This window comes from Scyliorhinus torazame, chromosome 8 (genome assembly GCF_047496885.1).
Source record: "Scyliorhinus torazame isolate Kashiwa2021f chromosome 8, sScyTor2.1, whole genome shotgun sequence".
NCBI lineage: Eukaryota > Metazoa > Chordata > Chondrichthyes > Carcharhiniformes > Scyliorhinidae > Scyliorhinus > Scyliorhinus torazame.
The window spans coordinates 13,385,557-13,401,719 of NC_092714.1; the positions used below are offsets into that span (position 1 = coordinate 13,385,557).

The window sequence follows — 16,163 nt, forward strand, 5'->3', positions numbered from 1 at the left end:
CACGATGGACGAAGGGCCTTTTCCGCGCTGTAAACCTCTATGCCTCCAATCTGAGGCCATGGGTCACATCAATCCAGAGTTACGTTTCTCAGTCCTCTTCGAAGCTGAGCCCAGTACTCTGTTTCTGTATTTGTGGACGTGACCTGTTTAACCTTTAGAGATTTTATTAAGTATTTGTCCTTACTTGGTAGATAATTTTAAATCAGAAGAAGATGCACGTTACAAAGTGGCCACGCTTTAAAACAGCTTCAATTGGCTGAACAGTGCTTGATACATTCGGTAGACGTACAAGGTTATCCCTTAGTTGTAGCTGAAATAGATATAGGAAATTTGCAGTGGCATTTTAACCAGTGTAACACAAATGGGGAGTCGGGGACATGGAGATAGTGTAGAAATGTACAGCAGAAGACCATACTCGAGCTTACTGAATGCCAGAGCAGGGTTGAAGGACTGAATGGTCTCCTCCACCTCCCATTTATGTTCGTTTTAAATTGCCCTGGCCAGCAGAACAAAGTTTCTCTCCATTAACCCTTAAATCAAATCAAGTCACCCTTTAATCTTTTATAAGGAAGGGCAGACAAATCTCGCCTCATAATCTTACACTTTGAACCTGGGTAACATTCTGCTGCATCTACACCATAGCCCTTTCAAGGCCACACATCCTTTGTAGGAAGAGAGTGTCAGCACTGAGAAACATATACTGGCCGGTAGCACAGTGGTTAGCACTGTTGCATCACAGCGCCAGGGTCCCAGGTTCGAATCCCGGCTTGGGTCACTATCTGTGCGGAGTCTGCACATTCTCCCCGTATCTGTGTGGGTTTCCTCCGGGTGCTCCGGTTTCATCCCACAAGTCCTGAAAGACGTGCTTGTTAGGTGAATTGGACATTCTCAATTCTCCCTCAGTGTACCCGATCAGGCGCCGGAATGGGGCGACTCGGGGATTTTCACAGTAACTTGAATGCACTGTTAATGTGAGCCTACTTGTGGCACTAATAAAGATTATTGTACTGAGATCCCTTTACCTGCCATTGCTCGGGTCAAGAACATTCCTCCTTGTTTGTTCAGCAGGGATACATCCAAGGTTCCGCCCCCCAAGTCCACCACCAGCACATTAAAAACATCCACCTTGTGCAGTCCGTAGGCCATTGCTGCTGCTGTTGGTTCATTGATCACTCGCAGAATGTCCAATCCTGCAACACAAACAGTCAGTCTCACTAAACCGGTTGACAGCCCTTGCGGCATGATTCGTGGCTGGGGTGGTGCTCGCTTACCGGAGGTAGAAAATTATAAAGCATCTACATGCACGTGCACACAGGACATTTTCAAAATGGAGATCTCACAGGACTGAGGGATACGGGGAGGCGGCGGGACTGAGGGCTACGGGGAGGCGGCGGGACTGAGGGATACGGGGAGGCGACGGGACTGAGGGATACGGGGAGGCGGCGGGACTGAGGGATACGGGGAGGCGACGGGACTGAGGGATACGGGGAGGCGGCGGGACTGAGGGATACGGGGAGGCGACGGGACTGAGGGATACGGGGAGGCGGCGGGACTGAGGGATACGGGGAGGCGGCGGGACTGAGGGATACGGGGAGGCGGCGGGACTGAGGGATACGGGGAGGTGGCGGGACTGAGGGATACGGGGAGGCGGCGGGACTGAGGGATACGGGGAGGAGGCGGGACGGAGGGATACGGGGAGGAGGCGGGACGGAGGGATACGGGGAGGCGGCGGGACTGAGGGATACGGGGAGGCGGCGGGACTGAGGGATACGGGGAGGCGGCGGGACTGAGGGATACGGGGAGGCGACGGGACTGAGGGATACGGGGAGGAGGTGGGACTGAGGGATACGGGGAGGAGGCGGGACTGAGGGATACGGGGAGGCGACGGGACTGAGGGATACGGGGAGGCGACGGGACTGAGGGATACCGGGTGGCGGCGGGACTGAGGGATACCGGGAGGAGGCGGGACTGAGGGATACCGGGAGGAGGCGGGACTGAGGGATACGGGGAGGAGGCGGGACTGAGGGATACGGGGAGGAGGCGGGACTGAGGGATACGGGGAGGAGGCGGGACTGAGGGATACGGGGAGGCGACGGGACTGAGGGATACGGGGAGGCGACGGGACTGAGGATACGGGGAGGCGACGGGACTGAGGGATACGGGGAGGCGACGGGGCGGCGGGACTGAGGGATGCCGCGAGGAGGTGGGACTGAGGGATACGGGGAGTCGACGGGACTGAGGGATATGGGGAGGCGACGGAACTGAGGGATACGGGGAGGAGGTGGGGCTGAGGGATACGGGGAGGAGGTGGGACTGATGGATACGGGGAGGCGACGGGACTGAGGGATACGGGGAGGCGATGGGACTGAGGGATACGGGGAGGCGGCGGGACTGAGGGATACCGGGAGGAGGCGGGACTGAGGGACACCGGGAGGAGGCGGGACTAAGGGATACTGGGAGGAGGCGGGACTGAGGGATACCGGGAGGAGGCGGGACTGAGGGATACCGGGAGGAGGCGGGACTGAGGGATACGGGGAGGAGGCGGGACTGAGGGATATGGGGAGGCGACGGAACTGAGGGATACGGGGAGGAGGTGGGACTGAGGGATACGGGGAGGCGACGGGACTGAGTGATACGGGGAGGCGACGGAACTGAGGGATACGGGGAGGAGGTGGGGCTGAGGGATACGGGGAGGAGGTGGGACTGATGGATACGGGGAGGCGACGGGACTGAGGGATACGGGGAGGCGATGGGACTGAGGGATACGGGGAGGCGGCGGGACTGAGGGATATCGGGAGGAGGCGGGACTGAGGGACACCGGGAGGAGGCGGGACTAAGGGATACCGGGAGGAGGCGGGACTAAGGGATACCGGGAGGAGGCGGGACTGAGGGATACCGGGAGGAGGCGGGACTGAGGGATACGGGGAGGAGGCGGGACTGAGGGATATGGGGAGGCGACGGAACTGAGGGATACGGGGAGGAGGTGGGACTGAGGGATACGGGGAGGCGACGGGACTGAGTGATACGGGGAGGCGGCGGGACTGAGGGATACGGGGAGGCGACGGGACTGAGGGATACGGGGAGGCGGCGGGACTGAGGGATACGGGGAGGTGACGGGACTGAGGGATACGGGGAGGCGACGGGACTGAGGGATACCGGGAGGAGGCGGGACTGAGGGGTACCGGGAGGAGGTGGGACTGAGGGATACGGGGAGGAGGCGGGACTGAGGGATACGGGGAGGCGACGGGACTGAGGGATACGGGGAGGCGGCGGGACTGAGGGGTATTGGGAGGCGGCGGGACTGAGGGGTACGGGGAGACGGCGGGACTGAGGGATACCGGGAGGAGGCAGGACTGAAGGGTATGGGGAGGCGGCGGGACTGAGGGGTACGGGGAGGCGGCGGGACTGAGGGGTACGGGGAGGAGGCGGGACTGAGGGGTACGGGGAGAGGACGGGACTGAGGGATACGGGGAGACGACGGGACTGAGGGATACGGGGAGGCGACGGGACTGAGGGATACGGGGAGGCGACGGGACTGAGGGATACGGGGAGGCGACGGGACTGAGGGATACGGGGAGGCGACGGGACTGAGGGATACGGGGAGGCGACGGGACTGAGGGATACGGGGAGGCGACGGGACTGAGGGATACGGGGAGGCGACGGGACTGAGGGATACGGGGAGGCGGCGGGACTGAGGGATACGTGGAGGAGGCGGGACTGAGGGATACGGGGAGGCGACGGGACTGAGGGATACGGGGAGGCGACGGGACTGAGGGATACGGGGAGGCGACGGGACTGAGGGATACGGGAAGGCGACGGGACTGAGGGATACGGGAAGGCGACGGGACTGAGGGATACGGGGAGGCGACCGGACTGAGGGATGCGGGGAGGCGACCGGACTGAGAGATACGGGGAGGAGGCGGGACTGAGAGATACGAGGAGCAGGTCAGCATCTAGAATTTAGGGATATGGTGAGAATATTGATTTAGTGGGGATTGAGGGATAAAGGGAAAAGGTGGGTAAGAAGGGTTCAGAGATGCGGTGAGGAAGGGTGGGTACTGTTCCCAACACACTTTCTGATGTTCAATCAGGAACCCTTTCCCCAATTCTCTCCGACAGCAGACACAGGAGTTGTTACTTAATGTATTAGCAATCAATGTCTGAAATTGTCAGGCTGAAATCAGCCAAGACATGGTAGTTATAGCTTCATCTCCTTCATTGCTACATAATGTACTGTTCATCCCATGGCAGCCAGCCACCTTTGAGGACAATCTATTTCCACCTCCTGCAATTATTTTATTATTTAGAAAATTGCACACATCAAAACGTCAAAAACATCCTGACTGAAACCAAGCAGCATATTCAGAGATTTCATCTGCCTGGTGAGTAGCGATGGCCGAGTCTTCACTCAGTGCAATATGACGTACCTTTAGACCGTCACCAGTTAATTCCTGTGGGGAACGGACATTCACAGAACATAGCTACCGATAGTTTGGCTGTAAATGAACTGCCTTGCTTGGAGAGCCGAGAGTGTCACTCTGGGGTATGGAAATGTGTGGAACTGATGCAAGTGAAGGGTCAGAACAGCTAGCTGAATGGTATGAGGAGCTTTATATTGAATCTTATCCATGCGGTACCTAGCCTGGGGTGCCTGATGTTAACTGACTCGATCCACAGAAACAACATTCCTCAATTGATGAGCATTAAGAAAAGTGCTAATGCTGGGACTATGCTGCTCTGGGGATAGGGCACTGTGTATGGAGCTTGCCAGCTCCAGGACCTGACCAAAAGCAAAGCAAAACCTCAAAAACATTCAGCTCTGGCTACTTGGCATCAGGAATCAGAATTGGGCAGTGGAAGATCTGTGCTGGGACTAGGGCATCAGTAACTTGAGCTCCAATGCTGGTCGCAGATAAAATGTTATATTGGGTCCCCACCAACCTGCGTCTAGGCTAGGGCAAGGAATTATCCGGTCTTCCTGTCCAATCTTCACCAGCAAATAAACAAATTGACTGAGCACTCAGTTATGTTAGTGGAATCTTGCTGCATCGAGTTCAGCTAATGAGTTTCTCACACAACAATAAAAGACAACACTTTAACCAAGTACAGTGTCAATCTTTGTTTAGTGATATCAGTCTTGCATGACAGATAGGCCCCGCCTCTCGCTGCGGACAAGTCTGCCTCTGTGTAGCGCCAAGGACGGGTCTGTCGCCTTCTAGCACTGCGGATGGGTCTGTCGCCGACTATCGGCAAGGAGGAGTCTGTCACTGTCTAGCACTGCGGATGGGTCTGTCGCTGACTATCAGCAAGGAGGAGTCTGTCACTGTCTAGCACTGCAGATGGGTCTGTCTCCGACTATCGGCAAGGAGGAGTCTGTCACTGTCTAGCACTGCGGATGGGTCTGCCACAGTCTGCGCTGCAGACGGGTTTATCATTGTACAGCACTGCTAACGGGTCTGTCCCTGTATACTGCTGGGGACAGGTCTGTTCCCGTATAACATTGGGATAAAGTACTGGTGGCAATGGGCCAACCACCGCATAGCACTGCGATACAGTCCTGTCCCTGTATAACACTGGGTGACGGTAACTTTCGGGATGAGCCAGTCACTGTATAACACTGGGGTACAGTACTGGAGGGGATGGGTGTGTCACTGTATAACACTGGGTTACAGTACTGGTGGGTACGGGTCTGTCACTGTATAACACTGGGGTACAGTACTGGTGGGTACGGGTCTGTCACTGTATAACACTGGGGTACAGTACTGGTGGGGACGGGTCTGTCACTGTATAACACTGGGGTACAGTACTGTGGGGACGGGTCTGTCACTGTATAACACTGGGTTACAGTACTGGTGGGGACGGGTCTGTCACTGTGTAATACTGGGGTACAGTGCTGGTGGGGACGGGTCTGTCACTGTATAACACTGGGGTACAATACTGGTGGGGACGGGTGTATCACTGTATAACACTGGGGTAGAGTACTAGTGGGGACGGGTCTGTCACTGTATAACACTGGGTTACAGTACTGGTGGGGACAGGTCTGTCACCGTATAACACATGTGTACACTGCTGGTAGGGACGGGTCTGTCACTGTATAACACTGGGGTACAGTACCGGTGGGGATGGGTCTGTCACTGTATAACACTGGGGTACAGTACTGGTGGGGACGGGTCTGTCACTGTATAACATTGGGGTACAGTACTGGTGGGGACGGGTCAGTCGCTGTATAACATTGGGGTACAGTACTGGTGGGGATGGGTCTGTCACTGTATAACACTGGGGTACAGTACTGGTGGGGACGGGTCTGTCACTGTATAACACTGGGGTACAGTACTGGTGGGGACGGGTCTGTCACTGTATAACACTGGGGTACAGTACAGGTGGGGACGGGTCAGTCACCGTATAACACATGTGTACACTGCTGGTGGGGACGGGTCTGTCACTGTATAACACTGGGGTACAGTACTGCTGGGGGCGGTTCTTTTAGTGTATAACACTGGGGTACAGTACCGGTGGGGATGGGTCTGTCACTGTATAACACTGGGGTAAAGTACTGGTGGGGACGAGTCTGTCACTGTATAACACTGGGGTACAGTACTGGTGGGGAGGGGTCTGTCACTGTATAACATTGGGGGACAGTACTGGTGGGGATGGGTCTGTCACTGTATAACACTGGGGTACAGTACTGGTGGGGACGGGTCTGTCACTGTATAACACTGGGGTACAGTACTGGTGGGGACGGGTCTGACGCTGTATAACACTGGGGTACAGTACTGGAGGGGACAGGTCTGACACTGTATAACACCGGGGTACAGTACTGGTGGGGACAGTTTTATCACTTTGGGCAGCACGGTAGCACAAGTGGATAGCACTGTGGCTTCACAGCGCCAGGATCCCAGGTTCGATTCCCCACTGGGTCACTGTCTGTGCGGAGTCTGCACGTTCTCCCCGTGTCTGCGTGTGTTTCTTCCGGTGCTCTGGTTTCCTCCCACAGTCCAAAGATGTGCAGGTTAGGTGGATTGGCCATGATAAATTGCCCTTAGTGACCAAAAAGGCGAGAAGGGGTTACGGTGGAAGTGAGGGCTTAAGTGGGTCGGTGCAGACACGAAGGGCGAACGGTCTCCTTCTGCACTGTATGTTCTATATTCACTGTGTAACACTGGGGTATAGTACTGGTGGGACAGGTCTGTCACTGTGTAACACTGGGGTACAGTACTGATGGGGACGGGTCTGTCACTGTGTAACACTGGGGTATAGTACTGGTGGGGATGGGTCTGTCACTGTATAACACTGGGGTATAGTACTGATGGGGACGGGTCTGTCACTGTGTAACACTGGGTATTCTACTGGTAGGTATAGGTCTACCACTGTGTAACACTGGGGTACAGTACTGCTGGGGACGGGTCTGTCACTGTATAACATTGGGCTACAGTACTGGGAGGGACGGGTCTGTCACTGTATAACACTGGGATATAATACTGGTGGGGACGAGTCTGACACTCTGTAACACTGGGGTACAGTACTGGTGGGGACAGGTCTGTCACTGTGTAACACTGGGGTATAGTACTGGTGGGGATGGGTCTGTCACTGTGTAACACTGGGGTATAGTACTGGTGGGGACGGGTCTGTCACTGTATAACACTGGGGTATAGTACTGATGGGGACGGGTATGTCACTGTGTAACACTGGGGTATAGTACTGGTGGAGACGGGTCTGTCACTGTATAACACTGGGGTACAGGACTGTGGGGACGGGTCTGTCACTGTATAACAACTGGGTTACAGTACTGGTGGGGACAGGTCTGTCACTGTGTAATACTGGGGGACAGTGCTGGTGGGGACGGGTCTGTCACTGTATAACACTGGGGCACAATACTGCTGGGGACGGGTCTGTCACTGTATAACACTGGGGTACAGTACTGGTGGGGCTGGGTCTGTCACTGTGTAACACTGGGGTACAGTACTGTTGGGGATGTGTCTGTCTCTGTATAACACTGGGGTACAGTACTGGTGGGAGTGGGTCTGTCACTGTATAACACTGGGGTACAGTACTGGTGGGGACGGGTCTGTCACTGTCTAACACTGGGGTACAGTACTGGTGGGGATGGGTCTGTCACTGTATAACATTGGGGTACAGTACTGGTGGGGATGGGTCTGTCACTGTATAACACTGGGGTACAGTACTGGTGGGGACGGGTCTGTCACTGTATAACATTGGGGTACAGTACTGGTGGGGACCGGTCTGTCACTGTATAACACTGGGGTACAGTACTGATGGGGACGGGTCTGACGCTGTATAACACTGGGGTACAATACTGGTGGGGACGGGTCTGACGCTGTATAACACTGGGGTACAGTACTGGTGGGGACAGTTTTATCACTTTGGGCAGCACGGTAGCACAAGTGGATAGCACTGTGGCTTCGCAGCGCCAGGGTCCCAGGTTCGATTCCCCACTGGGTCACTGTCTGTGCAGAGTCTGCACGTTCTCCCCGTGTCTGCGTGTGTTTCTACCGGTGCTCTGGTTTCCTCCCACAGTCCAAAGATGTGCAGGTTAGGTGGATTGGCCATTATAAATTGCCCTTAGTGACCAAAAAGGCGAGAAGGGGTTACGGTGGAAGTGAGGGGTTAAGTGGGTCGGTGCAGACACGAAAGGGCGAACGGTCTCCTTCTGCACTGTATGTTCTATATTCACTGTGTAACACTGGGGTATAGTACTGGTGGGGACGGGTCTGTCACTGTGTAACACTGGGGTACAGTACTGGTGGGCATGGGTCTGCCACTGTATAACACTGGGGTACAGTACTGGTGGGGATGGGTCTGTCACTGTGTAACACTGGGGTATAGTACTGGTGGGGACAGGTCTGTCACTGTGTAACACTGGGGTACAGTACTGGTGGTGACGGGTCTGTCACTGTGTAACACTGGGGTATAGTACTGGTTGGTATAGGTCTACCACTGTGTAACACTGGGGTACAGTACTGATGGGGACAGTTCGATCACTGTGTAACACTGGGGCACAGTACTGATGGGGACGGGTCTGTCACTGTGTAACACTGGGGTATAGTACTGGTGGGGATGGGTCTGTCACTGAAAAACACTGGGATATAATACTGGTGGGGACGAGTCTGTCACTCTGTAACACTGGGGTACAGTACCGGTGGGGATGGGTCTGTCACTGTATAACACTGGGGTACAGTACTGGTGGGGACGAGTCTGTCACTGCATAACACTGGGGCACAGTACTGGCGGGGACAGGTCTGTCGCGGTCTAATACCAGGATACAGTACTGGTGTGGACGGGTCTGTCACTGTGTAATACTGGGGTACAGTGCTGGTGTGGACGGGTCTGTCACTGTATAACACTGGGGTACAATACTGCTGGGGACAGGTGTATCACTGTATAACACTGGGGTACAGTACTGGTGGGGACAGGTCTGTCACTGTATAACATTGGGGTACAGTACTGGTGGGGATGGGTCTGTCACTGTGTAACACTGGGGTACAGTACTAGTGGGGACAGGTCTGTCACTGGGGTACAGCACTGGGGGGGGACGGGTCTGACGCTGTATAACACTGGGGTACAGTACTGGTGGGGACGGGTCTGACGCTGTATAACACTGGGGTACAGTACTGGTGGGGACAGTTTTATCACTTTGGGCAGCACGGTAGCACAAGTGGATAGCACTGTGGCTTCACAGCGCCAGGGTCCCAGGTTCGATTCCCCACTGGGTCACTGTCTGTGCAGAGTCTGCACGTTCTCCCCGTGTCTGCGTGTGTTTCTTCCGGTGCTCTGGTTTCCTCCCACAGTCCAAAGATGTGCAGGTTAGGTGGATTGGCCATTATAAATTGCCCTTAGTGACCAAAAAGGCGAGAAGGGGTTACGGTGGAAGTGAGGGCTTAAGCGGGTCGGTGCAGACACGAAAGGGCGAACGGTCTCCTTCTGCACTGTATGTTCTATATTCACTGTGTAACACTGGGGTATAGTACTGGTGGGGATGGGTCTGTCACCGTGTAACACTGGGGTATAGTACTGGTGGGGACAGGTCTGTCACTGTGTAACACTGGGGTACAGTGCTGGTGGGTACAGATCTGTCACTGTGGAACACTGGGGTACAGTACTGGTGGGGACAGGTCTGTCACTGTGTAACACTGGGGTATAGTACTGGTGGGGATGGGTCTGTCACTGTATAACACTGGGGTACAGGACTGTGGGGACGGGTCTGTCACTGTATAACACTGGGTTACAGTACTGGTGGGGACAGGTCTGTCACTGTGTAATACTGGGGGACAGTGCTGGTGGGGACGGGTCTGTCACTGTATAACACTGGGGCACAATACTGCTGGGGACGGGTCTGTCACTGTATAACACTGGGGTACAGTACTGGTGGGAGTGGGTCTGTCACTGTATAACACTGGGGTACAGTACTGGTGGGGACGGGTCTGTCACTGTATAACACTGGGGTACAGTACTGGTGGGGATGGGTCTGTCACTGTATAACATTGGGGTACAGTACTGGTGGGGATGGGTCTGTCACTGTACAACACTGGGGTACAGTACTGGTGGGGACGGGTCTGTCACTGTATAACATTGGGGTACAGTACTGGTGGGGACCGGTCTGTCACTGTATAACACTGGGATACAGTACTGATGGGGACGGGTCTGACGCTGTATAACACTGGGGTACAATACTGGTGGGGACGGGTCTGACGCTGTATAACACTGGGGTACAGTACTGGTGGGGACAGTTTTATCACTTTGGGCAGCACGGTAGCACAAGTGGATAGCACTGTTGCTTCACAGCGCCAGGGTCCCAGGTTCGATTCCCCACTGGGTCACTGTCTGTGCAGAGTCTGCACGTTCTCCCCGTGTTTGCGTGTGTTTCTTCCGGTGCTCTGGTTTCCTCCCACAGTCCAAAGATGTGCAGGTTAGGTGGATTGGCCATTATAAATTGCCCTTAGTGACCAAAAAGGCGAGAAGGGGTTACGGTGGAAGTGAGGGCTTAAGTGGGTCGGTGCAGACACGAAAGGGCGAACGGTCTCCTTCTGCACTGTATGTTCTATATTCACTGTGTAACACTGGGGTATAGTACTGGTGGGGATGGGTCTGTCACCGTGTAACACTGGGGTATAGTACTGGTGGGGACAGGTCTGTCACTGTGTAACACTGGGGTACAGTGCTGGTGGGGACAGGTCTGTCACTGTGTAACACTGGGGTATAGTACTGGTGGGGACGGGTCTGTCACTGTGTAACACTGGGGTACAGTACTGGTGGGGACAGGTCTGTCACTGTGTAACACTGGGGTATAGTACTGGTGGGGATGGGTCTGTCACTGTATAACACTGGGGTATAGTACTGGTGGGGATGGGCCTGTCACTGTGTAACACTGGGGTATAGTACTGGTGGGGACGGGTCTGTCACTGTATAACACTGGGGTATAGTACTGATGGGGACGGGTATGTCACTGTGTAACACTGGGGTATAGTACTGGTGGAGACGGGTCTGTCACTGTATAACACTGGGGTACAGGACTGTGGGGACGGGTCTGTCACTGTATAACACTGGGTTACAGTACTGGTGGGGACGGGACTGTCACTGTACAACACTGGGGACAGTACAGGTGGGGGCCAGTCTGTCACTGTGTAACACTGGGGTACAGTACTGGTGGGGGCAGGTATGTCACTGTATAACACTGGGGTACAGCACATAGATTATAGAATATACAGGGCAGAAGGAGGCCATTCGGCCCATCGAGTCTGCGCTGACCCACTTAAGCCCTCACTTCCACCCTATCCCCATAACCCAATAACCCTATCTAACCTTTTTGGCCACGAAGGGCAATTTATCATGGCCAATCCACCTAACCTGCACGTTTCTGACTGTGGTAGGAAACCGCAGCACCCGGAGGAAACCCACACAGACACGGGAGAACGTGCAGACTCCGCACAGACAGTGACCCAGCGGGGAATCGAACCTGGGACCTTGGCGCTGTGAAGCCGCAGGGCTATCCATTATGCTACCGTACTGCCCCAGTACTGGTAGGCGTAGGTCTGTCACTGGGGTACAGTACTGGTGGGGACAGTTCGATCACTGTGTAACACTGGGGTACAGTACTGGTGGGGAGGGTCTGTCACTGTATAACACTGGGGTATAGTACTGATGGGGACGGGTCTGTCACTGTGTAATACTGGGGTATAGTACTGGTGGGGATGGGTCTGTCACTGTGTAACACTGGGGTATAGTACTGGTGGGGACGGGTCTGTCACTGTATAACACTGGGGTATAGTACTGATGGGGACGGGTCTGTCACTGTGTAACACTGGGGTATAGTACTGGTGGGGATGGTTCTGTCACTGTGTAACACTGGTGTATAGTACTGGTTGGGACGGGTCTGTCACTGTGTAATACTGGGGTATACTCTGATGGGGACGGGTATGTCACTGTGTAACACTGGGGTATAGTACTGATGGGGACGGTTCTGTTAGTGTATAACACTGGGGTACAGTATCGGTGGAGATGGGTCTGTCACTGTATAACACTGGGGTACAGTACTGGTGGGGACGAGTCTGTCACTGCATAACACTGGGGTACAGTACTGGTGGGAGTGGTTCTGTTAGTGTATAACACTGGGGCACAGTACCAGCGGGGTCAGGTCTGTCACTGTCTAATACGGGGATACAGTACTGGTGGGGGCAGGACTGTCACTGTACAACACTGGGGACAGTACAGGTGGGGGCCAGTCTGTCACTGTGTAACACTGGGGTACAGTACTGGTGGGGACAATTCGATCACTGTGTAACACTGGGGTACAGTACTGGTGGGGACGGGTCTGTCACTGCATAACACTGGGGTACAGTACTGGTGGGGACGGGTCTGTCGCTGTATAACACAGAGGTACAGCACTGATGGGGATGGGTCTGTCACTGTGTAACACTGGGATACAGTACTGGTGGGGACGGGTCTGTCACTGCATAACACTGGTGTACATTACAGGTGGGGACGGGTCTGTCACTGTATAACACTGGGATACAGTACTGGTGGGGACGGGTCTGTCACTGTCTAACACTGGGGTACAGTACTGGTGGGGATGGGTCTGTCACTGTGTAACACTGGGATACAGTACTGGTGGGGACGGGTCTGTCACTGCATAACACTGGGGTACAGTACTGGTGGGGACGGGTCTGTCACTGCATAACACTGGGGTACAGTACTGGTGGGGACGGGTCTGTCACTGTCTAACACTGGGGTACAGTACTGGTGGGGATGGGTCTGTCACTGTATAACACTGGGGTACAGTACTGGTGGGGACGGGTCTGTCGCTGTATAACACAGAGGTACAGCACTGATGGGGACGGGTCTGTCACTGCATAACACTGGTGTACATTACAGGTGGGGACAGGTCTGTCACTGTATAACACTGGGATACAGTACTGGTGGGGACGGGTCTGTCACTGTCTAACACTGGGGTACAGTACTGGTGGGGATGGGTCTGTCACTGTGTAACACTGGGGTACAGTACTGGTGGGGACGGGTCTGTCACTGTATTACACTGGGGTACAGTACTGGTGGGGACGGGTCTGTCACTGTCTAACACTGGGGTACAGTACTGGTGGGGATGGGTCTGTCACTGCATAACACTGAGGTACAGTACTGGTGGGGACGGGTCTGTCACTGTATAACACTGGGATACAGTACTGGTGGGGACGGGTCTGTCACTGTATAACACTGGGATACAGTACTGGTGGGGACGGGTCTGTCACTGTATAACACTGGGGTACAGTACTGGTGGGGACGGGTCTGTCACTGTATAACACTGGGGTACAGTACTGGTAGAGACGGGTCTGTCACTGTATAACACTGGGGTACAGTACTGGTGGGGACGGGTCTGTCACTGTATAACACTGGGGTACAGTACTGGAGGAGACGGGTCTGTCACTGTATAACACTGGGGTACAGTACTGGAGGAGACGGGTCTGTCACTGTATAACACTGCAGTATCGTATGCGTGGAAACAGGTTGCCCCTCATGTTGTTAATAAAATACCTTTTGAATTTGAATCATTATGCCAATGCAGAAACCTGAACTAATCAAGGTTGACAGCACCAGTACTATGCTGAGGGAGAGCTTTTTCATCAGAGGTGCCATTTTTCAACACAGACTTTACGTTGAGGCTCCAAGTCCCCTCTCAGGGGAAGGGATAAGATCCCATAATCACTATTTTGTAGTCATGATGTGGAGATGCTGGCTTTGAACTGGGGTGAGCACAGTAAGACTTACAACACCAGGTTAAAGAGGTGTGAATTGTCTCAAACCAGGACAGTTGGTAGGCACCAACTGTCTACTAATCAATTAATCATACCAACTGTCTGGGCTTGCGACAATTCACACCTCTTTAACCTGGGTTACCCCCTATCTCTGGATCTGAAAAGAATTAATTACCTGCAAATGCTCGCATTCAAATCATTGTCTTGCATCTTTGACTTTGTCGGTATATATGTTTCTGGAACGTACCTCTTCATTCACCCGAGGAAGCAGTGCTCTGAAAGCTAGTGATTTGAAACAAACCTGTTGGACTTTAACCTGGTGTTCAAAGACTTCTTGCTATTTTGAAGAACTGCCCCCCCAGTGCCATGAGCAACACAAATGCCACAAATTAGACGAAGACTCCATCCAGAGGTGGAAGAAAACTGGCGTGACGTTACCACGAGACCTGCAAGCTCTGCTTACCCGCCAGCTGTGCAGCTTTCACCGTATGGTTCCTCTGCCTTTCGTCAAACTCTGCTGGTACCGAGATTACAGCTTTACTCACAGCTGCCCCCAGGTACTGCTCTGCCATCTTCTTCAATTCTAACAGCAAAAGGGAACTGATGTACTCTGGCGAGACGTGCAATGATTCATTAGAAAAAACAGAGAACACAGCATCGCCCTTGCTGTACAGGATCTGTGAAATGAAAACAATCAGATGACTCAATATACTACAGAGAAAAAAATACCAAAACACTCGCGAATTCTCCTACTTCACCTAAAATAAGAGTGGCCCACACCAGTACTGTACCCCAGTTTTATACAGTGACAAGCCCCGTCCCCAGCAGCACTGTACCCCAGTATTATAGTGACAGACCTGTCCCCACCAGTACTGTACCCCAGTGTTATACAGTGACAGACCCATCCCCACCAATACTGTACCCCAGTGTTATACAGTGACAGACCCGTCCCCACCAGTACTATACCCCAGTGTTATACAGTGACAGACCCATCCTCACCAGTACTGTACCCCGGTGTTATACAGTGACAGACCCGTCCCCACCAGTACTGTATCCCAGTGTTATGCAGTGACAGACCCGTCCCCACCAGTGCTGTATCTCAGTGTGACACAGTGGCAGACCCGTCCCCACCAGTACTGTACCCCAGTGTTATACAGTGACAGACCCATCCTCACCAGTACTGTACCCCAGTGTTATACACTGACAGACCCATCCCCACCAGTACTGTACCCCAGTGTTATACACTGACAGACCCGTCCCCACCAGTACTGCACCCCAGTGTTATACAGTGACAGATCAATCCCCACCAGTACTGTACCCGAGTGTTATACAGTGACAGACCCGTCCCCACCACTACTGTACCCCAGTGTTATACAGTGACAGACCCGGCCCCACCAGTACTGTAACCCAGTGTGACACAGTGGCAGACCCGTCCCCACCAGTGCTGTATCTCAGTGTTATACAGTGACAGACCCGTCCCCACCACTACTGTACCCCAGTGTTATACAGTGACAGACCCGGCCCCACCAGTACTGTAACCCAGTGTGACACAGTGACAGACCGGTCCCCACCAGTGCTGTACCCCAGTGTTATACAGCGACAGACCTGTCCCCACGAGTACTGTACGCCACTGTTGTACAGTGACAGACCCATCCCCACCAGTACTGTACCCCAGTGTTATACAGTGACAGACCCGTCCCCACCAGCACTGTACCCCAATGTTATAGAGTGACAGACCCATCCCCACCAGTACTGTAACCCAGTGTTATACAGTGACAGACCCATCCCCGCCAGTACTGTGCCCCAGTGTTATACAGTGACAGACCCGTCCCCACCAGTACTGTACCCCAATGTTATACACTAGCAGACCTATACCCACCAGTACTGTACCCCAATGTTATA

General features: G+C 54.0%; 1 protein-coding gene across 1 annotated transcript in view; it reads right to left on the reverse strand.

Moving 5' to 3' along the window:
- Nucleotides 1-16,163, reverse strand: part of hspa13 (heat shock protein 70 family, member 13) — a 31,313-nt gene that overhangs the window by 2,554 nt on the left and 12,596 nt on the right. The window contains exons 3-4 of the mRNA XM_072513103.1: nt 14,725-14,938; nt 1,023-1,190 (exon numbers count right to left, since the gene is read on the reverse strand). Of these exons, the coding sequence (XP_072369204.1) occupies nt 1,023-1,190; nt 14,725-14,938 (382 nt within the window). The remainder of the gene's footprint in view (nt 1-1,022; nt 1,191-14,724; nt 14,939-16,163) is intronic.